At 38.1% G+C, this 20026-nt stretch overlaps 1 protein-coding gene and 1 pseudogene across 4 annotated transcripts; one reads left to right on the top strand and one right to left on the bottom strand.

The window, feature by feature from the left end:
- Positions 1-1786: 1786 nt before the first annotated feature.
- On the bottom strand, positions 1787-19944 carry RMI1 (RecQ mediated genome instability 1). 3 transcript variants are annotated; one of them, XM_080819707.1, is made up of 5 exons: positions 19775-19944; positions 16281-16448; positions 13449-13509; positions 4891-4979; positions 1787-3888 (listed from the first exon to the last, which is right to left on the bottom strand). In XM_080819707.1, exon 5 carries the CDS (start codon positions 3879-3881, stop codon positions 1971-1973), a length of 1911 nt encoding a protein of 636 aa, XP_080675833.1. In that variant the 5' UTR covers positions 3882-3888; positions 4891-4979; positions 13449-13509; positions 16281-16448; positions 19775-19944; the 3' UTR covers positions 1787-1970. The 3 variants fall into 3 exon arrangements, with proteins under 3 accessions (XP_080675833.1, XP_080675834.1, XP_080675835.1); XM_080819709.1 differs by lacking the exon at positions 19775-19944 and having other exon boundaries at positions 1793-3587; positions 16281-16417; XM_080819708.1 differs by lacking the exons at positions 13449-13509; positions 16281-16448; positions 19775-19944 and having other exon boundaries at positions 1787-3151; positions 3362-3888; positions 4891-4972.
- LOC308353336 (UDP-N-acetylglucosamine transferase subunit ALG14-like) lies at positions 8992-10091 on the top strand (annotated as a pseudogene). Its single transcript has 2 exons — positions 8992-9023; positions 9442-10091. The product of its transcript is annotated as a UDP-N-acetylglucosamine transferase subunit ALG14-like (transcript).
- Positions 19945-20026: the final 82 nt, after the last annotated feature.

Raw genomic sequence — 20026 nt, 5'->3', positions numbered from 1 at the left:
AAGAAGGCAAGAGCCAGATCACAAAAGACCTTACACACTAGATGAAGAGTTTGTACTTCACCCTGTAAGTAGGGGGAAGGAGGAGGTTAATTTAAAGATTAACAAAGAGAGGGCGCCTGGGTGGCTCAGTGGGTTAAGCCTCTGCCTTCGGCTCAGGTCATGATCTCGGGGTCCTGGAATCAAGGCCCGCCTCGGGCTCTCTGCTCAGTGGGGACCCTGCTTCCCCCTCTCTCTCTGCCTGCCTCTCTGCCTACTTGTAATCTCTCTCTGTCAAATAAATAAACAAAATCTTTAAAAAAAAAAAAAAAGATTAACAAAGAGAAAAAAATAAATTCATTCTAGAAAGACCATTCAGGCAGAATTATGGGAAAAGGTTTCAGGCAAAAATAAGTCACCGATCAATATGTAAACCCACTGGAATAATCAGGGCAGAGAAGACCAGAGCCAGAATCACAGCACCAATATAGAAGGATATACCCAGTATTTAGTGACTGAATATGAAGAGAATATAAGGTCCAATCCCAGCTTTCAAGCACTAGTCACAGAGATAAAGAACATTTAAAAGATCACAAAAGATAATGCCATCTCACCTAGATCTCTTGCAGTAAAAGAATTATGCAAGTATACAGAAGAGGTAAAATCTATGTTGTACCTTGAATTCTGATCATCATCCTTCAAACACAATGGCAAAGATTTTTAAAATATTTTTTACATCTATAATTGTAAATATGTATTTCTCTTCCAGATATTTTCCTATTACGTTATTTTAACTCAAAGTAAATACCATGTTTTCTCTTACTTAAGTATTTGTGTAATGTTTTAAAAACTTAAGATACTTTAGGTCACGTGTCTGGCTCAGTCCATAGAGCATACAACTCCTGATCTCATGGTCAGGAGTTCAAGCCCCACATTGGGTGTAGAAGTTACTTTAAAAAAAAAAAAAAAAATTAAGACACTCTAAATTTCTAAAGGCAAACGATTAATAGAAGTAACTTTACCTTTCAAATGTGACTTTTTAACAGCAAAGTGGAAAAGTGGTAAACAGTCTCCATTTAAAAAAAAAAAAATCAGTACTCCCAACAAAACTAAAGGTAGGTCTACATGTAGAACTAATTCAGAAAGGGGATAGGGTCACCTGGATGTCTTAGTCAAGTAAGTATCTGCCTTCAGCTCAGGTCATGATCCCAGGGTCCTGGGATTGAGTCCCCCATCAGGCTCCCTGCTCAGCGGGGAGCCTGCTCCTCCCTCTCCTTATGCCTGCTGTTCCCCTTGTTTGTGCTGTCATAAATAAATAAAATCTTTTTTAAGAGGGGGAAGAGGGAGATAATACCTAAGATATGAACAAAACACCTTATTTTGATTCAAAAAAAAGTATTTACTGAATCTTATATTCAAGTTTTCAATATGCTATTTGAAATAAATTATCCTTGAAAATAATTCAACCATTCAATATAATCTCTGAAACATATCAGGTTGACATTATATTTGCCTTAAGTATACCAGACAAATATTTACTATCAGTAAAATAAAAACCAACAAAGCCTTTTTGTATCTGAAAGCCTGACATTCTGATCCAGTGGATTTAGATTTTTTCCTAAGTATAATAATATAAAAAAATATCTCTGAGTAACTCAACATATTAGAAGTACAACTACCTATTTATAATTGCTAACTTCCAACAGTATGACTCATCAGTAAACACCAACACAATACTTCAGCAATCGTCTTATGTGGAATGACAAGCAGAAAACAAAATTCTCGATAACAATGGGTCACCAAATTCTTTCGTCTAATAAAAAATTTTATTAAAAAAACCTAAATATACAAACACAGTTAAACAGTTTAAAATAAACCAAAATAAGGTATAAGACTTCCTTTTTCCCTTTTACAAAAAAGTTTCAAACATAAAAGGTCAAATTTAATTCTAAATATTTTCTTGGTTAATTGTTTTCTAATACTATTTTGGTAAATTATTTATTCAGTCGCTTCTTCAGGTTCTCAAGGTGTTCCATTTCAACATCTTGTAATGCCAGTACCATTGCTTTAGACAAGGAGGGATTAAATGAAATAGTCATTAGACAACACAAATCTATTAAATCTCTCTGACACTTCTGCAAACCATCCAGGAACTTTTGGTACTGAAGAGGATCCTTTTTTAACTGTTTCATTTCTGGTACAGAAAACCCTATCAAACTAGTAAGTATTTCATCTACAAAGTCTACATCTAGATATGCAGTGCCATCGGAAATCTTTGCTGTTATACTCCAAATGCCACCAGAACTTGAAAGATTTCCAGTTAAAGTTACAATAAATGCTTTGACCTTCACTGTTGTAACTTCCTTTGGTTTGCTGGCCATTAAAACAGACAAATAGATAAAAGGTGGAGAATATAAATCCATGGCAATAGAAAGGTTGATGCTGTTCTCTGATGATCTTAAAGAACAAGTCTGTAAATGGCGATCATTTTCATTAGAAATGTGTGAACTCCTTTTTGGTAAATAATTTACCAGCTCTCCATTTGAAATGGACATTTTATTATTTAAGGAATGTCCATCGGCACTAATGAAGGTTTGTTCTGTTTTATTATCTGTCTCTGAGTCTTTATTTGTAAAGTCATGGGGAAGGGGTACATTATGAACTAAGAAAATACTACTGTCTTGGTCTCCCGCAGATGGACAAGTAAAAGATTTGCCTTCATTAGTCATTTGTTCAGATAAATTTTTCTCATTCCAAATATTGTTTCCATTTTTGCAAATCAAAGAAAAATTATCCTCAGTATTAGGTTTATGTGAAAATCTCTCTATACTTTCATCTGGGGTTCTGTTCAAAGTCAATGGCTGCAATTCTTTAGTCTTCATTTGTTCTTTTTGGACAGTTTCTTCTAAAAGCAAAGCCTCCTCCAGTGAAAAGTCATCTAATTCCCCATCACTAAAATACATAGATTGATTTGGTGCTTCCTCCTTTGGTTTCGCAGAAATAATTTGTTGTGGTTCAAAACTTAACTGCTTTGTGGGAATAGTATTTGAGGAACTACCTGTACTGAAACATCTTCTTTCTAAGGAGGTGTCATTACTTGCTATAAGCTCATCATTTTCATCAAGACTTGCCAAGAGTTCTTCATCAGAAGGTCCTAATGCAGACTCTAGAACATCTGTAATTCCAGGGATGCTTTGATTAGAATTATTTGGTATTACTGAAACTACAGGATCAGGTTCCCCAATTAATCTTGCAAGTACTTTTTCTTGGGCATATTCCTCTAAAAGAGCATCTACTTCCCCTCCCAACACCTTTACATTTTCTGGTTTCAATAAGAGAACACCAAGACGGAAAGAAATGTTTCCATAAATCAAAATTTTTGTACCTGGAGGAAGATCACTATGAAGAGCTGGAATAGACTGATATTCCATTCCTTGCATTTGTACAATTCCATCAGTTAGCTGCAGCATCAACATTCGTGAAGGCTTTGCTTCCCAAGGTTTTGGGGTTACTTGTGTTTCAGCTGTAATTAAGTCATTTGTTGTATTCTTTCCTCTCAACTTCTGTATCTGGGAATACGCAGGCTGACTGACATCAACCAATGAATTAATCTGCAGAGCAAAAAATCCATTCAGTTCTCCTTTTGGAACTTCTAAAATGCCATCAGGTAAAAGAGGATGTTCCAAATCTCTCAGGTCAGTAAGAAGCCATTGCTCAAACACTTGTTTATTCATTTGTGCCTGACTCAAATTAACATTACCATTTTCTTCTTGGATCCAGTTAATACAAGCTTCCAGCCACATGAGAGGTACTTTAACATGCCATGTAGCTAAAAGCCAGGTTTCAACTCTTAATGCAATATTAGTTACACTCATTTCTTTTAAAATAAAAGAAATAATATGCATGTATTACCTGAAAACAAAAAAAAAACAAAAAAAATTATAATAGTTCAGTACATTTAAATATAGTTTCTACAATTTTCTACAACCCACAGGCATAACCACACCCATTAGATTTTTCTCTTTAGCATCTTAAAATTCTTTGACTTTCTACATGGCCAAAATTCAAATACCACAAGTCATCAGATACAATGAGAAAAGCAAAAGGTTTGAGACAGATATATTCGGGTTTGAAAGCTAACTCTGTCAAATTACAAGCTCTGTGAACTAATATAAATTTCTTAACCTCTCTAACCCAGTTTTTTCAACTGTAAAACGTCAATACCACCAATCTATATTCAAGGGTTATTTTCAAGACTATATGATTAATATTTGTAAAGCATAATGTCAAACCTATGAAAGATAGTTGGTAAATGACAGTTATTATTTTATTAATAATCAGATTTAGTCACTTAAAATTTAGTCCAAAAAAAGTAGTCAATAAGATTCTCTTCATATCATAATTCATATTCTATTAAAACTTTTACAACTGTGTTTGTCTGTCTAGCACTTAAATATGTGGCCCTGGGCACCTGGGTGGTTCAGTGGGTTAAGCCTCTGCCTTCAGTTCAGGTCATGATCTCAAGATCCTGGGATCGAATCCTGCATCGGGCTCTCTGCTTGTCAGGGTGCCTGCTTCCTCCTCTCTCTGCCTGCCTCTCTGCCTACTTGTGATCTCTCTCTGTCAAATAAATAAATAAAATAAATAAATAAATAAAATAAATAAATAAATACGTGGCCTATGATAAAAATATAACAAATAACAACAGATTCTGAGCTGATGTACAGTATCTTTTTTGTTTGGCTAAATAAATCTCAACAGTCCTCTACTTCTGATTTCCTCCGTATAAAAGTGGTCTCAAAACACTAAATACTAATTAACCTTGTGTTCATAAGTCTATTTTTTCCTCCCACAGATGAAAATATCTAAAGTTAAAACTCACAAAAGTTTTAATATGACCACAAGAAAACTTACCATTTGGAACAGGAACATAGATTTGATGACAGGATTTGGAACTGGTTGTTCAGTGGAGTAACTGTTACCTCTACTGTTCAGAAATGGCCCTGGGACAAGAAGTGGTAAGGGTTAAAAGGCAAAGCTGCAGAAAGACTCACTGGTCTACTTGCATGAGTGTTAAGAGTTTGGTGGTATGGTTTTGGGAGTTCCTATTATCAATCAGGGCAGAGTGGAGGTAAAATAATAAAAACATAAGGTTTGGCGTGACCTAAACAGAAGCAAGGGACCATGAGAAATTTATACAGTCCCTCTCAAGTGTGTTTCCTTGTCTATATGCTTAACCTCATAGGATTACTGGTCAAAGTTTAAAAAGATAGGAGAGAGGATGGTCCACAAGGCACTAGCACATGCACGTATCTTGGGCAGCTGGGTCAGGTGACCCAAGGGGGTGATCCAGCTAGCCTCAGCAACCCAACCACCATGGCCAGTCAGTCACAGGGTTTACAGCAGCTTCTGTAGACTGAGAAGTGGGTACCCAGAAAGTGTCCAAGGTCCACATGCAAAAAGAAATGGAAGCTGAAGCAGGCCAAAGCAGATCAAGCTGAAATAGAATAGTACAATCTACAAAGAGAGAAAAGTGTCCAAGCCTGATGAAACTGCAGCCCTGAGATTCCATGGCAGGGGCAGTACTGAAGTGGAGGAGACTCAAGAGATAATGACCATCCTTCAGACCTAATTCCAGCAAACAGGGATTAAGTCCTAGATAACCTCTTGGACTTTGAGACATCAACCAGAAATCCATAACAAGTACCACATAAGTGGACATGGGAAGAAGAAAGAAGTGCCTGTTCCAAGGCTTAGAATTTTAGATGCCTTCATGGAATACGAAATTTTAGCAAAGCTTGAATTATATTCTTGTGAAAAGGCAGTAAATTATTTCTGTATTATACAGTAGGTCCTTTCACTTTTTGGAGAATAACAAAATCTAGCCTCTTTGTCTGAACTTAAAACTTATCCTAGGGGCACCTGGGTGGCTCAATGGGTTAAGCCTCTGCCTTCGGCTCAGGTCATTGTCTCAGGGTCCTCAGATCGAGCCCCGCATTGGGCTCTTTGCTTAGCAGGGAGCCTGCTCCCCGCCCCCCGCCTGCCTCTCTGCCTACCTGTGATCTCTCTCTCTGTCAAATAAATAAATAAAATCTTTAAAAAAAAACAAAACTTATCCTAATGTACATGCAATCTATAGCTAATAATACTGTACTTCTTGAAAACTGCTAAAAGAGCAAATCTTAAAAGTTCTTATCACAAGAAAAAAAATTCTGTGACTATATATGGTGATGAATGTTAACTAGACTTCTTTTGGTCATCATTCCACAATGTATACAAATATCAAATCACTATGTTGAACCACTGAAACTAATAGAATGCTATATATCAATTATACCTCCATTTTTTAATAACACCAAAAAAAAAAAAGAACCTACCTAAAGATTTTATTTTTTTACCTTGTATTTCTTAGAAATTTAATGGGTATACACTGTCTGGTTCCCCACCTTTTAACTCAACAACATATATATCAAGAGTGACTTTTTATTTATTAGATGTAAAGTAAATGTTCTGAAAAAAGAAAAGGGATTAAATGGGTTTTTATTCCCCCTAAAGCTTTCTTGAGGGTCTGTGGCTTTATCTATGAGAAAGTAGTAAATAAATATTTGTAAACTGTGTTAAGCAGCAGACAGCCTTAAAATAGTCTTTTCTGGCTGTGGGTTAGAACAATAAGGGCATCTGGGTGGCTCAGTCAGTTGAGGACGTGACTCTTGATTTTGGCTCAGGTGGTGATCTTGTGGTGATGGAATCAAGCCCGCCTTGGGCTCCATGATGTGTGTGGAGCCTGCTTGGGATTCTCTCTCTCCCTCTCCCCTCTGCCCCTTGCACACATGCATGCGCTCTCTCTCTAAAATACACACATACATACATACATACATACTAGTGTAATTGTTTGGGCTGCTTTGAGTTCCTCTTAATAAAAATTACTAGATGACAGAATTCAAGAACTGGTTACATGTTATTACATGTTATTACTGGGTATACTGATAATCATTTAAAAGTAAAGACTATCATGCACAAAAATAAAATAAAACAAACAAAACAAAACAGGAGAGCCAGTATATAATCTAGTGGGGTTCAGAGTATAACTGCCAAACTGTCTCACACTTAATAAACTTTGTGACCCTAAACAAGTGATCACAATATTAATTTAACAAATGGTTACAATTTAAAGGAGTTATAGTTGTGAGTTTTACATGAATAACATTTTATTTTTTTTTTAAAGATTTTATTTATTTATTTGACAGAGAGAGATCACAAGTAGACAGAGAGGCAGGCAGAGAGAGAGAGAGGGAAGCAGGCTCCCTGCCGAGCAGAGAGCCTGACGCGGGACTCGATCCCAGGACCCTGAGATCATGACCTGAGCCGAAGGCAGCGGCTTAACCCACTGAGCCACCCAGGCGCCCCATGAATAACATTTTAAAGGAGGGGCCGAGAAGGTCATTATAATTACAGAACTCCTGAATCTTTAGAGTGAAAAAAATAAGAATACAGATATATGGTTTTTTAACTATATACAAAAAACAACGTAAATTTCAAAGGTAGGAAAGGTCCCTGGCCCATTGTGATGAAAACTGACCACATAGAGATTGATCAAAAGACTCTTTAAGACATTTAAGACTATGGCACCCCTATCCCAACTCAGAGAGACTGCTTCTAGAGAAGGTAAAAAACAAAATCTCTGGACTGGGGGATACCAGAGAACAGCTGAAGTGGAGATAACATACTGAAAATAGGGGGAACATATAAATTCCTAATCCCTAAATGCTGAACAAATACTACTTTCTTCCCCTATAAAGCACCCAGAAATACCACTGACTATGCCTATACTCTCCCAGAATGAAGACTAGAAAATCTTTCTCTGAGCAATCTTACTACCTTAACAGAAAAGACCTAAAGATATTATTAACCCAAGAGGTTCTCCAATTAAACTGTCCATTTGAGACTGCAGACACAGACTCAGAGTTTCAACCAGCTTTCTAGTTCTATTTCCCCTCTCTTTACTATAACAAGATACATGAGAAAAGCTTCTAACAATAAGGCACATCAAGCAAACAAAAAAAAATGCAATGAAGTGACTATGGAGAAAGACAAGAACTTCAAAAAATCTATCATTATTATCATAACAAAGATAATAATATCTGTGTAGTAAGAAAAGGATTCCATAACAAGAAATATTTATAGGATAAAAAACAACTCTTAGAAATTTAAAATATGATAGTGAAAAACGAAAGACAGCAAAGGAAACAAAAGAGTGAAAAAGCAACCTAGAATATGGGAGAAACATTTGCAAACCATTATCTGATAAGGTATTAATATTCAGAATATATGAACTCAACTCAATAATAAAAAAATTTTTAATGGGCAAAAAACACACGTTTTTCTAAAGATATACCAATAGCAAACAAGCATATGAAAAGATGCCCACCACTGGGGCGCCTGGGTGGCTCAGTAGGTTAAAGCCTCTGCGTTCGGCTCAGGTCATGATCCCAGGGTCCTGGGATCGAACCCCACATCAGGCTCTCTGCATGGCAGGGAGCCTGCTTCCGCCCCACCCCCCTGCCTGCCTCTCTGCTTACTTGTGATCTCTGTCAAATAAACAAATAAAATCTTAAAAAAAAAAAAAAGAAAAGAAAAGAAAAAAGAAAAAAAGAAAAGATGCCCACCATCATCATGACAAATGCAAATCAAAACTGTAATGAGGGGGCCCCTGGGTGGCTCAGTGGGTTAAGCCTCTGCCTTCAGCTCAGGTCCTAGGATCAAGCCCCACATCGGGCTCTCTGCTCAGCAGGGAGCCTGCTTCCCCCTCTCTCTCTGCCTGCCTCTCTGCCTACTTGTGATCTCTCTCTCTCTCTGTGTCAAATAAATAAATAAAACCTTTAAAAAAAAAAAAACTGTAATGAGATACCACTTCAGACCCCTTACAATAGCCAAAACCAAAACCAAAGAAAATAACAAGTGTTGGTGAGGCGTCGAGAAATTGGAACACTTACCCACTGTTGGTGGGATTATAAAATGGCGCAGCAGCTATGGAAAACAGTATGGAGGTACCTCAAAAAATGAAAAATAGAACTACTATATGATCCAGCAAACCAAGTTCTAGGTATATACCCCAAAGAATTGAAAACAGAATCTCCAAGAGGTATTTACAAACCCATATTCATTGTGGCATTATTCACAATTGACAAGATAGAGAAGCAACCTAGTTGCTCAACAACGGGTGAAAAGATAAAGAAAATGTGGTACATAGGTAAGAAGGAATATTAATTGGCCTAAAAAAGGGGGGGGGGGAATCACATCATATGCTATAACATGTGTGAACTTTAAGGACATTATGCTCAGTGAAACAAGCTAATCACAAAAGACATACTGCGAGTCTGCACCTCCATCTCCGCAGTGCCTGTACTTCTTGAACTGTGACGGTTTCTGGGGTGGGGATAGTACACATGCTTTGTTTCTTTGCAGAGCTAGCGTCCTCCTCCTAGCAGCGGCAAGAGCTGCGGTGGCCACGCTGCTGGCACTGCAGCTGTGGGTAGTACTCCTGGTGCTTCTTGAGTCCTGGTACCCCATCAGTCTCTCAGTCTCTTGGTGTTGGCTGGGTCCCGTGGGCACACCACTGAGATCCTGAGGCTGCTTGAGAACCTGTCCATTGCTTACTCTCCTAGACATTATCATTGCTGATACTGATGAAATGAGTGCCCATAAAATAAATTCTTTTGAACTAAATCGAGCTGATAGAGACCCCAGTACCATGCTTCCCAAATACTACATTCACTGCATTCCCAGAAGCCGGAAGGTTCAGCAGTCCTTGCTCTCCACAGTGCTTGCCACCCTGTACTCCATGTGGCTCTCCTTTCCGCTGATTCACAGAATGAAGCCAGATTTGGTATTGTGTAATGAACCAGGAACATGTGCTCCTATCTGCATATCTGCCCTTCTCTTTGGGATACTAAGAATAAAGAAAGTAATCACTATCTATGTTGAAAGCATGAAAAGTAGAACATTTATCCCTATCCAGTAAGATTCTGTTTCATGTCTCCGATTACTTCATTTTTCAGTGGCCGGCTCTTAAGGAGAAGCATCCCAAGTTGGTGTACCTTAGGCAAATTGGTTGATGAATTGCAACTTATTCTCTAGAATTTTGCAGTCAAAATCGCTTCTCGGCCTTTTGGCTAAGATCAAGTGTAGAATTTTGCAGTCAACCATATTTAGTAGAAAAAACTACATGTTTATTGTAAAGGCTTCTGCAGGTCCTCAGAATTATTGGTGGTGAAGAGTAAAAAATGTGTAAATAATCCAGTAAGGAAACTAAAGGTGCTCTTGTAAAACAAACATTAAAGGGTGCCTGGGTGGCTCAGTTGGTTAAGTGTCAGACTCAGAAATCAAAGATAACTAAAACAAATGAAGAGGGAAAAAAAAAAATGAAGAGACCTGCTGTGTTGAAGACTCTTAAGATTTCAGTTCTCCCAGCTGACATACAGATTTAATGCAATTCCATTCAAAATCCCAGCAATCTGTTTCTCATAAAAAATGACAAGCTGATTAAAAAAAATTTATAAGGAAAAAATTATAAAGTAACAATAAAATTTATAAGGAAAGGCAAAGGAACTAGAATAGTCACGATAATTTCGAAAGCAAAATACAAAGTTAAAGGACTCACACTATCTGACTTCAAGACTTGGTATAAAATTTCACAGTCAGGGGCACCTGGGTGTCTCAGTGGGTTAAAGCCTCTGCCTTCGGCTTAGGTCATGATCCCAGGGTCCTGGGATGGGGCTCTCTGCTCAGCGGGGAGCCTGCTTCTCTCTCTCTCTCTGCCTGCCTCCCTGCCTACTTGTGATCTCTTTCTCTGTCAAATAAATGAATAAAATCTTTAAAAAAAAATTTTTTTTTTAAATTTCACAATCAGGGCGCCTGGGTAGCTCAGTGGGTTAAGCCTCTGCCTTTGGCTCAGGTCATGATCTCAGGGTCCTGGGATGGGGCTCTCTGCTCAGCGGGGAGCCTGCTTCCCCCATCACTCTGCCTGCCTCTCTACCTACTTGTGATCTCTCCCTCTGTCAAATAAATAAATACATTTTTTAAAAGATTATTTATTTATTTATTTGACAGATGGAGATCACAAGTAGGCAGAGAAGCAGGCAGAGAGAGAAGAGAAAGCAGGCTCTCCACTGAGCAGAGAGCCTGATGTGGGGCTCGATCCCAGGACCCTGGGATCATGACCTGAGCCGAAGGCAGAGGCTTTAACCCACTGAGCCACCCAGGCACCCCTAAATAAAATATTTTTAAAAAATAAAATAAAAATAAAATTTCACAAGCAGGAGAATGAGGTATTGGCAAAAGGATTAACATATAAGGGGTGCCTGGGTGGCTCAGGGGGTTAAAGCCTCTGCCTTCTGCTCGGGTCATGGTCTCAGGGTCCTGGGATCGAGCCCCGCATCAGGCTCTCTGCTCAGTGGGGAACCTGCTTTCCCCTTCCTCTCTCTCTGCCTGCCTCTCTGCCTACTTGTGATCTCTGTCTGTCAAATAAATAATATCTTAAAAAAAAAAGGATTAATATATAAGTCAATGGAAAGAGAAGACAGCCTAGAAATAGACCCACACATAATATAGCCAACTGATTTTCTACAAAGTTGCAGATTCAACTTATACAAAGTTGCAATTTAATGGAAACAGGACAGTCTTGAACAAATGGTGCTGAAACAACTGGACATTCTTTTGCAAAACAAGAAGGTCAACCAATACCTCACACCTTTTATAAAAATTAACTCTAAATGAATCATAGACTAAATGTGAAAACTGCAACTATAGAAAAGCTGTGAGAAAACTTAAGAGAAAAATCTTCGTAACCTTGGTTTCTTAAAAGTTTTCCTAGGAACAACATCAAAACTATAATCAAAAAAACTATCATAAAGAAAGAAAGAAACTGGCCTTTAACAAAATTTTTAAATTCTGCTCTGTGAAAGACACTATAAAGAATATAAAGACATGCGCGTGCAAACACACACACACAGACATACCACAGACTGAGAGAAATTGACAAAAGACTTCTATCCAGAATATACAAAGAATCTATACTTAAAATTCAATAAGAAAACAAACTTATTATAACATGAATAAAACATCTGAATAGGCACTTCACCAAATAAGATATGCAGATGGCAAATAAATACATTAAAAGATGCTCAATATTATCAGACCTTAAGGAAATGCACAATTAAAATCACAGTGTGGTATTACACATCTATTAGCATAGCTAAAATAAAAAATAGCTGAGAACACCAAATATCAGAATTTTCATACATTGCTGGTGGGAATACAAAATGGCACAGCCACTTTGGAAAACAGATACGCAGTTTCTTAGAAAGAAAAACATAAACTTAACTTAACAACCCAACAATTGCATTACTAAGCAATTACTCCAGAGAAATGAAAACCTACACTAATTAAAAACCTTTTTTATGAATGCTTATAGTAGCTTTACTCATAATCGCCAAAAACAAGCCAGATGTCCTTCAACTGGTGAATGGATAAATAAATTATGGTACTTCATTATAATGGAACAGTATTTAGTAATAAAAATGAATGAACTACTAACAGATACAAAAACCTGGGTGAATGCTACTAGAATGTAACTCTCCCAAAATTCATATGTTGAAATCCTAATGCCCAGTGTGATGGTGTTAGGAGTAGGACTTTGGGGATATGCTTAGATGATGAGGGGGGAGCTCTCATGAAAGAGATTATGGCTTTTATAAGAAACCCCACCACCATCATCATCACCACCTCAGAGCTACCTTGCCCCTTTCACCGTGGGAGATTACAGTGAAAAGATGGCCATCCACGAACACAGAAGTGGGTCCTCCTCACCAAACACTGAAACTGCTGACATCCTGATCTTGGACTTACCAGCTTCTATGAAGTAAATTTCTGTTGTTTCTAAGCCACCCAGCTTATGGTATTTTGTTACAGCAGCCTGAACTAGACTAAGACAAATGTCAATTGTAGTATGTGAAGTGAAAGAAGCCAGACAAGACAAAGACTGCATAATTCCATTTACATGACATTCTAGAAAAAGCAAAATTAGCAATGAAAAACAGTTCAATGGTTGCCAATATAAGAGGGACTGACTACAGGGGCATAAGGAAATTGGGGAGGAGGGGATGATGAAACTCTTCTCTATCATGATGGTGGTGGTAATGGTGACACAGCTGTGTTTGCTAAAACACACAGAGCTATACACCAAGAAAAACATAAATGTTACTGTATATAAATCATATCTCAATAAAAAAACTGAAGGTAAACATCAAATGAACAGATGTATCATAATTTCCAAACTAGCTGAGGAAAACAAATAAAGAAATCAACCCAAAAGAAGGCACAAAGGAACAGCCAACTACTATAAATAGAAACAATAAAATGGTAGAAACATGTCTAAATAGATCAGCAATCATAATGAATATAGATTAACTCACCTGTTAAGAGATACTCTCAAAATGAATAAACCAAATCCAGTTGTATGGTTAAAAGACAGACCTAAAACAAAAATAACATCAAATATGAAATTAATTAAAAGCATGTTAAAACTTCCAAGCAAGATTCCAAGAAGCCATAGCTTAGTGACATTTTATCCTCAAGACTAAAAGATCTGTACAGTTGACTCCTGAACACAGGTTTGAACTGCACAGGCCCACTTTTATGCAGACTTTTTTCAATAATTATAGTACTGTAAATGTACTTTCTCTTATGATTTTCTTAGTATTTTTACCATCTTCCTTTATTGTAAGAATACAGTATATATGGGCGCCTGGGTGGCTCTGTCAGTTAAGTGTCTGCCTTTGGCTAAGGTCAAGATCTCAGGGTCCTGGGATCTGGCCCCATGACAGGCTCCCTGCTCAGTGAGGAGCCTGCTTCTCTCACTCCCTCTTCTCCACCTCACCTACACCTCTCCTCATGCTCTCTCTCTCCATCTCAGATAAAGAAAATGTTAAAAAAAAAAAAATACAGTATATAGTACATGTAACATAAAATATGTGCTAATTGCCTACTTATGTTATCAGCAAAGCTTCTGATCAATAGTAAGCTATTATTAGTTACAGGAGTCAAAAGTTATAGGGGGATTTTCAACAGCATGGGGTCAGCATCCCTAGCCCCAGCTCTGCTCAAGGGTCAATTGTACTTACATAACCTAAGATTCCAAAGTGCTGTTTTACTGCATCTGTTGTCATTTTTTTAACCTTAAAAATTAAGCCACATCCATGGCTCCTAGGTGTGTTCATTCAATAAGTTACCTATATTCTCCACTAAAATGTAAATCCATTAGCAGATGGACCTAGTATAATTTGCAAAGGTGTGGTAGGAATATAATGACAGTCATTAAGTAAACTGAAATTAGGACAAAGCGTACTTTCAGTTGAGTTATAAACTGTTTAAGTAAATTATCAAGTGTAAATGCCATATTTATAATTAAGTTGTTGCAGAATGTTTTGTACTATAAATCACTCTGATACAGTATATACACCTAAAATTATGACATGCATCCACATAAATACAAACGTTACTTTCTAGCTGAACCTGTTAAATGCTAGGAGACAATACCATGGATACTTCTAGGAGGAGAAAGGAACAAATGAGAAAGGAAGAATGATCGACTGTGAATTGAAAAGGTCAAGGCTAGACAGAAAATGAAATGAACAAGGATGAGTTTCAGAGATACCCATCCTATATCCCAGCAGGTACAGCTGTATAAACAGAGATGGAGATAAGGGTTTGCTGAAAATAAAAACAAAACTTTTCATCTGTAAAATTTTTAGCTTTTTTCAAAATACTTGTACATCTGCAATATTACACCTAAACCTCAAAATAATAACATGAAAGAATAAGTATTGTCACCTATTTAAGATAATAAAACTAAGGCTTGAAGATTAAAACATAAAGATTATATGTAGTAACAGACCCAGGACTGGAACATAAGTTCTTCTAATATCCATTCCTAGGCCTTCGGCTAGACCCTGCTCTGCTGACTTCTGTGAAAAGAGGAAGTATAGCCAGTCCCTCATTTACATACAAAACCCACTTACATACAAAAGGCAATCATAAAAAGTCATTCTACAAGAGCACTACACTGCTATTATAATGAACAGACTTTTCTCAGATCTCATTTAAATAAGCTCATCTAGTGCATTCTAAATTATTTCATTTGCAATGTCAAGTGAAAGAAAAACTTAACATCACCCACTGCATCTATCTGTAACAGCTTCAAAACAACAGTGCCATGATTAATTACTACTTTTCCTCTGCTATAACTCTCCAAAAATACCACATAAAACAATTTAAAAATTTTTAACAATTACAAACTAATATTTTAAAACATTTATCTATTTATTTATTTTTCCTTTACTTCAAACATGCACTTCCTTGTTATTGTTGTTAACATGCCAAGTAACAACTCCTTTCAAATGACAGTTGGGACAAATTCTGAGAAACACTGCTCAGTGAAGCACAACTAAATTGTTCTATTAATGTTTGGCAGTCCTAATTAGTAATTCTCTCCAAGTACTATCTTCTTGGATTTAAATCTCCACTTCTCAAGCTAACTGACATAGTATAATTTTATGATGTTACCATAAGTAGGCAAAGAAAAAAACTCTAATGACTAAAACCCCAAAAGATAACCAAGACATATTTAAAACACAAGTAAATGTGATAAGAGATACTTAACATTGGGCCAAGCACTCAAATATAGCTAATTTCAAATATTTTACCAAAACAGTCAAGAACTTTGGGGGAAAAAACTGACTACTAAATGAACATTGTTACACAAAATTCTTCACTTAAAAGCAAATTAAATGTAGGGTTATACTGATCAGAGTATACTGCAGAGTATACCCCCCACAACTGCATGTTATAACAAATATAATAAAAAGACGATTCTATATACAATGGGATTTTTTTCTACAGGTTAGAAAGAAAATTTTATTTTAAAATTTAACCAAATGGAGGGACACCTGGTTGGCTCAGTCAGTTAAGCATCTGTCTTCAGTTCTGGTCATAATCCCAGGGTCCTGAGATCTAGTTCCACATCAGGCTCCTTGCTTAGCAGGGAACCTGCTTCGCCCTCTGCCATTCCCCCTGCTTGTGCACTCTCTCTTTCTGTCTCTGACAAATAAATAAATAAATATTTTTTAAAAATAAATAAACATTTAATTAAATGGAAAAGGTATTATCACGTGAGATCGATATTTATTATGAAGTTCAGACTGAGTTTCAATAACCAAGTCTCTTAATAATTTAATAAACTGTATTACCTGCATCTACTCCTGAGAATTCGTAAGGTTTTCCTTCCTCTCTTTCTGGAGAAATTGAGCAATCACAGTCACTGCAGGCAGAAATAACTTACAGGGGAGGTGTGAGCTGGAGAGCACTATTTCCCAACTGCTCACACACAATGAACAGTCCGATTCTCAAGAACATCACTGCCCCAGAAAAGAAAAAAAAATAGAAATGTTTTTTAAATTGTACATTAAGAAATGTTCATACCATCACTTCTTTTACTCTCCAAAATGAATCTTAAGAAAACAAGGAGGACAAAGATCTATGCACCCAAGTATTTATCACTGCTTGTATAGTATGGAAAAAAAAGAGAAACAAACTAAATGTTCAACAACAGGTGGGGAGGTGGATTACACTACATTGGATCCATGAAATGAAAGGTTATAGTCTTTAAAAAAAATTCCTAAAACCCTATTTAATAACATGAAAATATGTTCGCATTTTACTTTGTTAGGAAAAAGGCCAGATACAAAATTACACAAATCTTAATCCCCATTAATTTCATGATCATGAAAAAAATGTTTTCTAAAAAACTGATTTTATACACACAAAAGTTAACAAGATAATCTACACTTAAGTTCTTGACATTCACCACAAAGACACAGACATGGTAGATTTGTAAGTTAGTTTTCAATAAGCCTTACCTATTCCATTTCTAAAAAACTGAACAAATGGTAAAAGTACCATCCTTTTGGACATTGTATGTGGCATTCAACAAACAGCTGAGATTTAAAAGCACTCACAAATATTGAAATCATAATCATTCCATGTTCACACTAGCTTTATCTAAAAAGTGTGTCGTAACTCATTGAGGATAACTTCAAAATTTTGAAAAGGGAGTCTCTGAAAATTAGGGGGGAAAGTTATATATAGTGACTGAAATTAGAACGAAGTTATCAGTAGGGCTGTTTATGGATCCCCCATAACCTATTTTAAGGAAAAAACAGAAAGAGAATAGGTTTAAGGAGCTTGAATCCCACCTCTGCTATGTGACTTCAGACACATTCTTTAACTTCTCAATCTTAATTTTCTTATCCATAAAACAAAGATAACCATAACTTACTCGCAGAACTGTAGTAAACATTAAACTGCCAGTACAAGGTAGGGCACACAGTTTGGAACTCAGGAAATGGTAGTTATATTTTGAAACATCCAGCTGGCTAGTGTGCAATCTCAATTATGTTAGCTTATCTAAAGTTAAGTAAATACTAGCTCTAAATTCATTGAGAGTTCAAAATGACCATAAAATTAATGATACAAGACAGGAGCCACTAAATGTATCCATCAGGTTGGCAAGTCCTTGAATAAGCAAAAGTGAAACAATAGATGAAAAAAATGGTGAAAAGATTGGGACACCTGGGTGGCTCAGTGGGTTAAGGCCTCTGGCTTCGGCTCAGGTCATGATCCCAGGGTCCTGGGATCGAGCCCCGCATCGGGCTCTCTGCCCAGCGGGGAGCCTGCTTCCTCCTCTCTCTCTGCCTGCCTCTCTGCCTGCTTGTGATCTCTGTCAAATAAATAAATAAAATGTTTAAAAAAAAATGGTGAAAAGATAGACTTTCCTGTTATTTAAAGAGTAACCCTAAAAAAGTAAATTAAAACAGGTTAAGGAAGAAACACATGGAAAAAGAAAAAAACAAAACAAAACAAAACACCCTATCAGGCCCTGGCATCTAAAAAAGGTCAGTAACAGCTTTCACCAGTTAGGATCCAGTCAGAAGAATGCAAAACTGGAAGGAGGAAGTTCTTAGATAGGGCTGTTTACTTTATATTCCTTCTCTTCCCTCTATCAAGGTAGAAAGTGATAGCTACACCAGAAGTACTAGCTTGAAAGAAAGCAGCAGTAGTAGTACAATATCCCATATGTGCCTGTTAGTGTTAGTAAAATGTCTCATGTTTTAAACAGCAATTAAAATGTTCCAAATCCTGACTTGCATATTAAATCTCTATAATCCAATTATTCCCCCCTACCAACAGGCATCAATTCTTGGTTGAATATTTAATAAAGACCTGAACCATGTAACACAGAACCAAAACATAAACTAAACTTTACCTCCTAACAAGACTCTTGATGAGATACACTCTTCATGGAGGGGGACATTCGCCAAAAATTACATTATCATTTAAAGGGACCTACATACTCCACAATCCCAGGTGCTATGCTCTACTAGTATTTAACTCTCCTCCTAGGCAGTAAATGTTCACACTTCCTGAAGTCTTCAGTTCCCTCAAACAAGAGTTTCTTCCTAATTAGACAAGTAAAACATAATGGATGAACGCAATCATACAATAAACGATGCTGGTTACATCCATTTTCTGAATTATTCAAGAGGGAAATCAAGTTACAATAGGATGAATCAGCACAAATTCATCATTACAATATATATTATGTGTGTGTATTGTGCTAATAGTGGACTTCGCTTTATATGTAAATTGTAACATCTTTTTTATATATTTTTTGAAGATTTTATTTATTTGACAGGCAGAGAGGTAGGCAGAGAGAGAGGGAGGAAGCAGGCTCCCCGCTGAGCAGAGCCCGATGCGGGGCTCGATTCCAGGACCCCGAGACCATGACCTGAGCCGAAGGCAGAGGCTTTAACCCACTGAGCCACCCAGGCGCCCCTGTAAATTGTAACATCTTTATGCTTCAACACATATCTGGGGGTGTGATTGCAGGCTAGATGGTCGAAGAGTAAGGACCTGGATACTGGCTACTACCAGGCCAGGCGATTTCCCAGGGTCGTCACCGATTCCAAGCGACCTTAAGGGCCTTAACAAAAGAAATCATCAAAGCTTGGCACAAGGGCCTCTGAAGGAACCGAACGCAAAGTACAAACTTGAACACGCTACAGCAGTAACATATTTGAGGACGAGGTTTTGGGTCTGTTTTCATCACTGCCGAATACCGACTCACTCGGTCGGAGCTTCAAACAGCTGAATGAACGGAACGCGGACGTCTACAACTTGTGCGATTTGCATTCATTTGAGGAGACTGAATGCAACACTTTCAGAAAATTTTTCACAGATAAAATGCAGCGGCAACACTACAAGGCACTCTTCTCCTAGGCCCCATTAACAAAAATGGGGGTGGGGGGGGTCCCAAAAAAAGAGTAGTCTCCTCAGAACGCCGGTGAAGATGCTTGGGAAGCGCCGGCTAAGGGTCGGAAACAAGGGGTACAGTTCTCTCGGCTCCAAGGCGGGCCCGCCACAGGCCAGCGGACAGGCCCGCGTTTCCCGGGATCCCGCCCGAGCCGACGGAGGATGGCGGGCTGCAAATTGCCAGCTGCGCACCGAACCCGGGCCGCGCCTGATGGGCGCCGCCACCCGTTACAAACAGCGGGTTTCCCCGCCGGGCTGCACTCACCGACGCGCAGCTCGCCCCGCAGGCCCGGCGGGAAGCGAGGTAAGGGGCGAGAGGGAGACGCGAGTGTGGACTGAGGAAACGGGGCATTCCTCTGGACCTAGCACCAACCTGGGCGGCCCGCTTTCCCTCGCGCAACAGCGGTTCCTGGGCCGCGCGACTGTGAGAACAGGAACGGCCCGGGTGCGCGCCCTAATCCTTTTTTTTTTTTTTTTCTTTTTGCCTCTTCCCGCCCGATTTCCCGCGCGCTGACGCCCCTCCTCCAAACCTAAAAGACTCTCTCGGCCCTGAAAACGCCCCTTCCCCGCCCCCTCCCCGTGCGCGTGAACGGGTAGCCTTCAGTTCTCGCGAGAGGTTTTTCCC

Source organism: Martes martes, assembly GCF_963455335.1.
Source record: "Martes martes genome assembly, chromosome: 12".
Taxonomy (NCBI): Eukaryota; Metazoa; Chordata; class Mammalia; order Carnivora; family Mustelidae; genus Martes; species Martes martes.
This window is presented reverse-complemented; position numbering and strand designations above follow the sequence as displayed.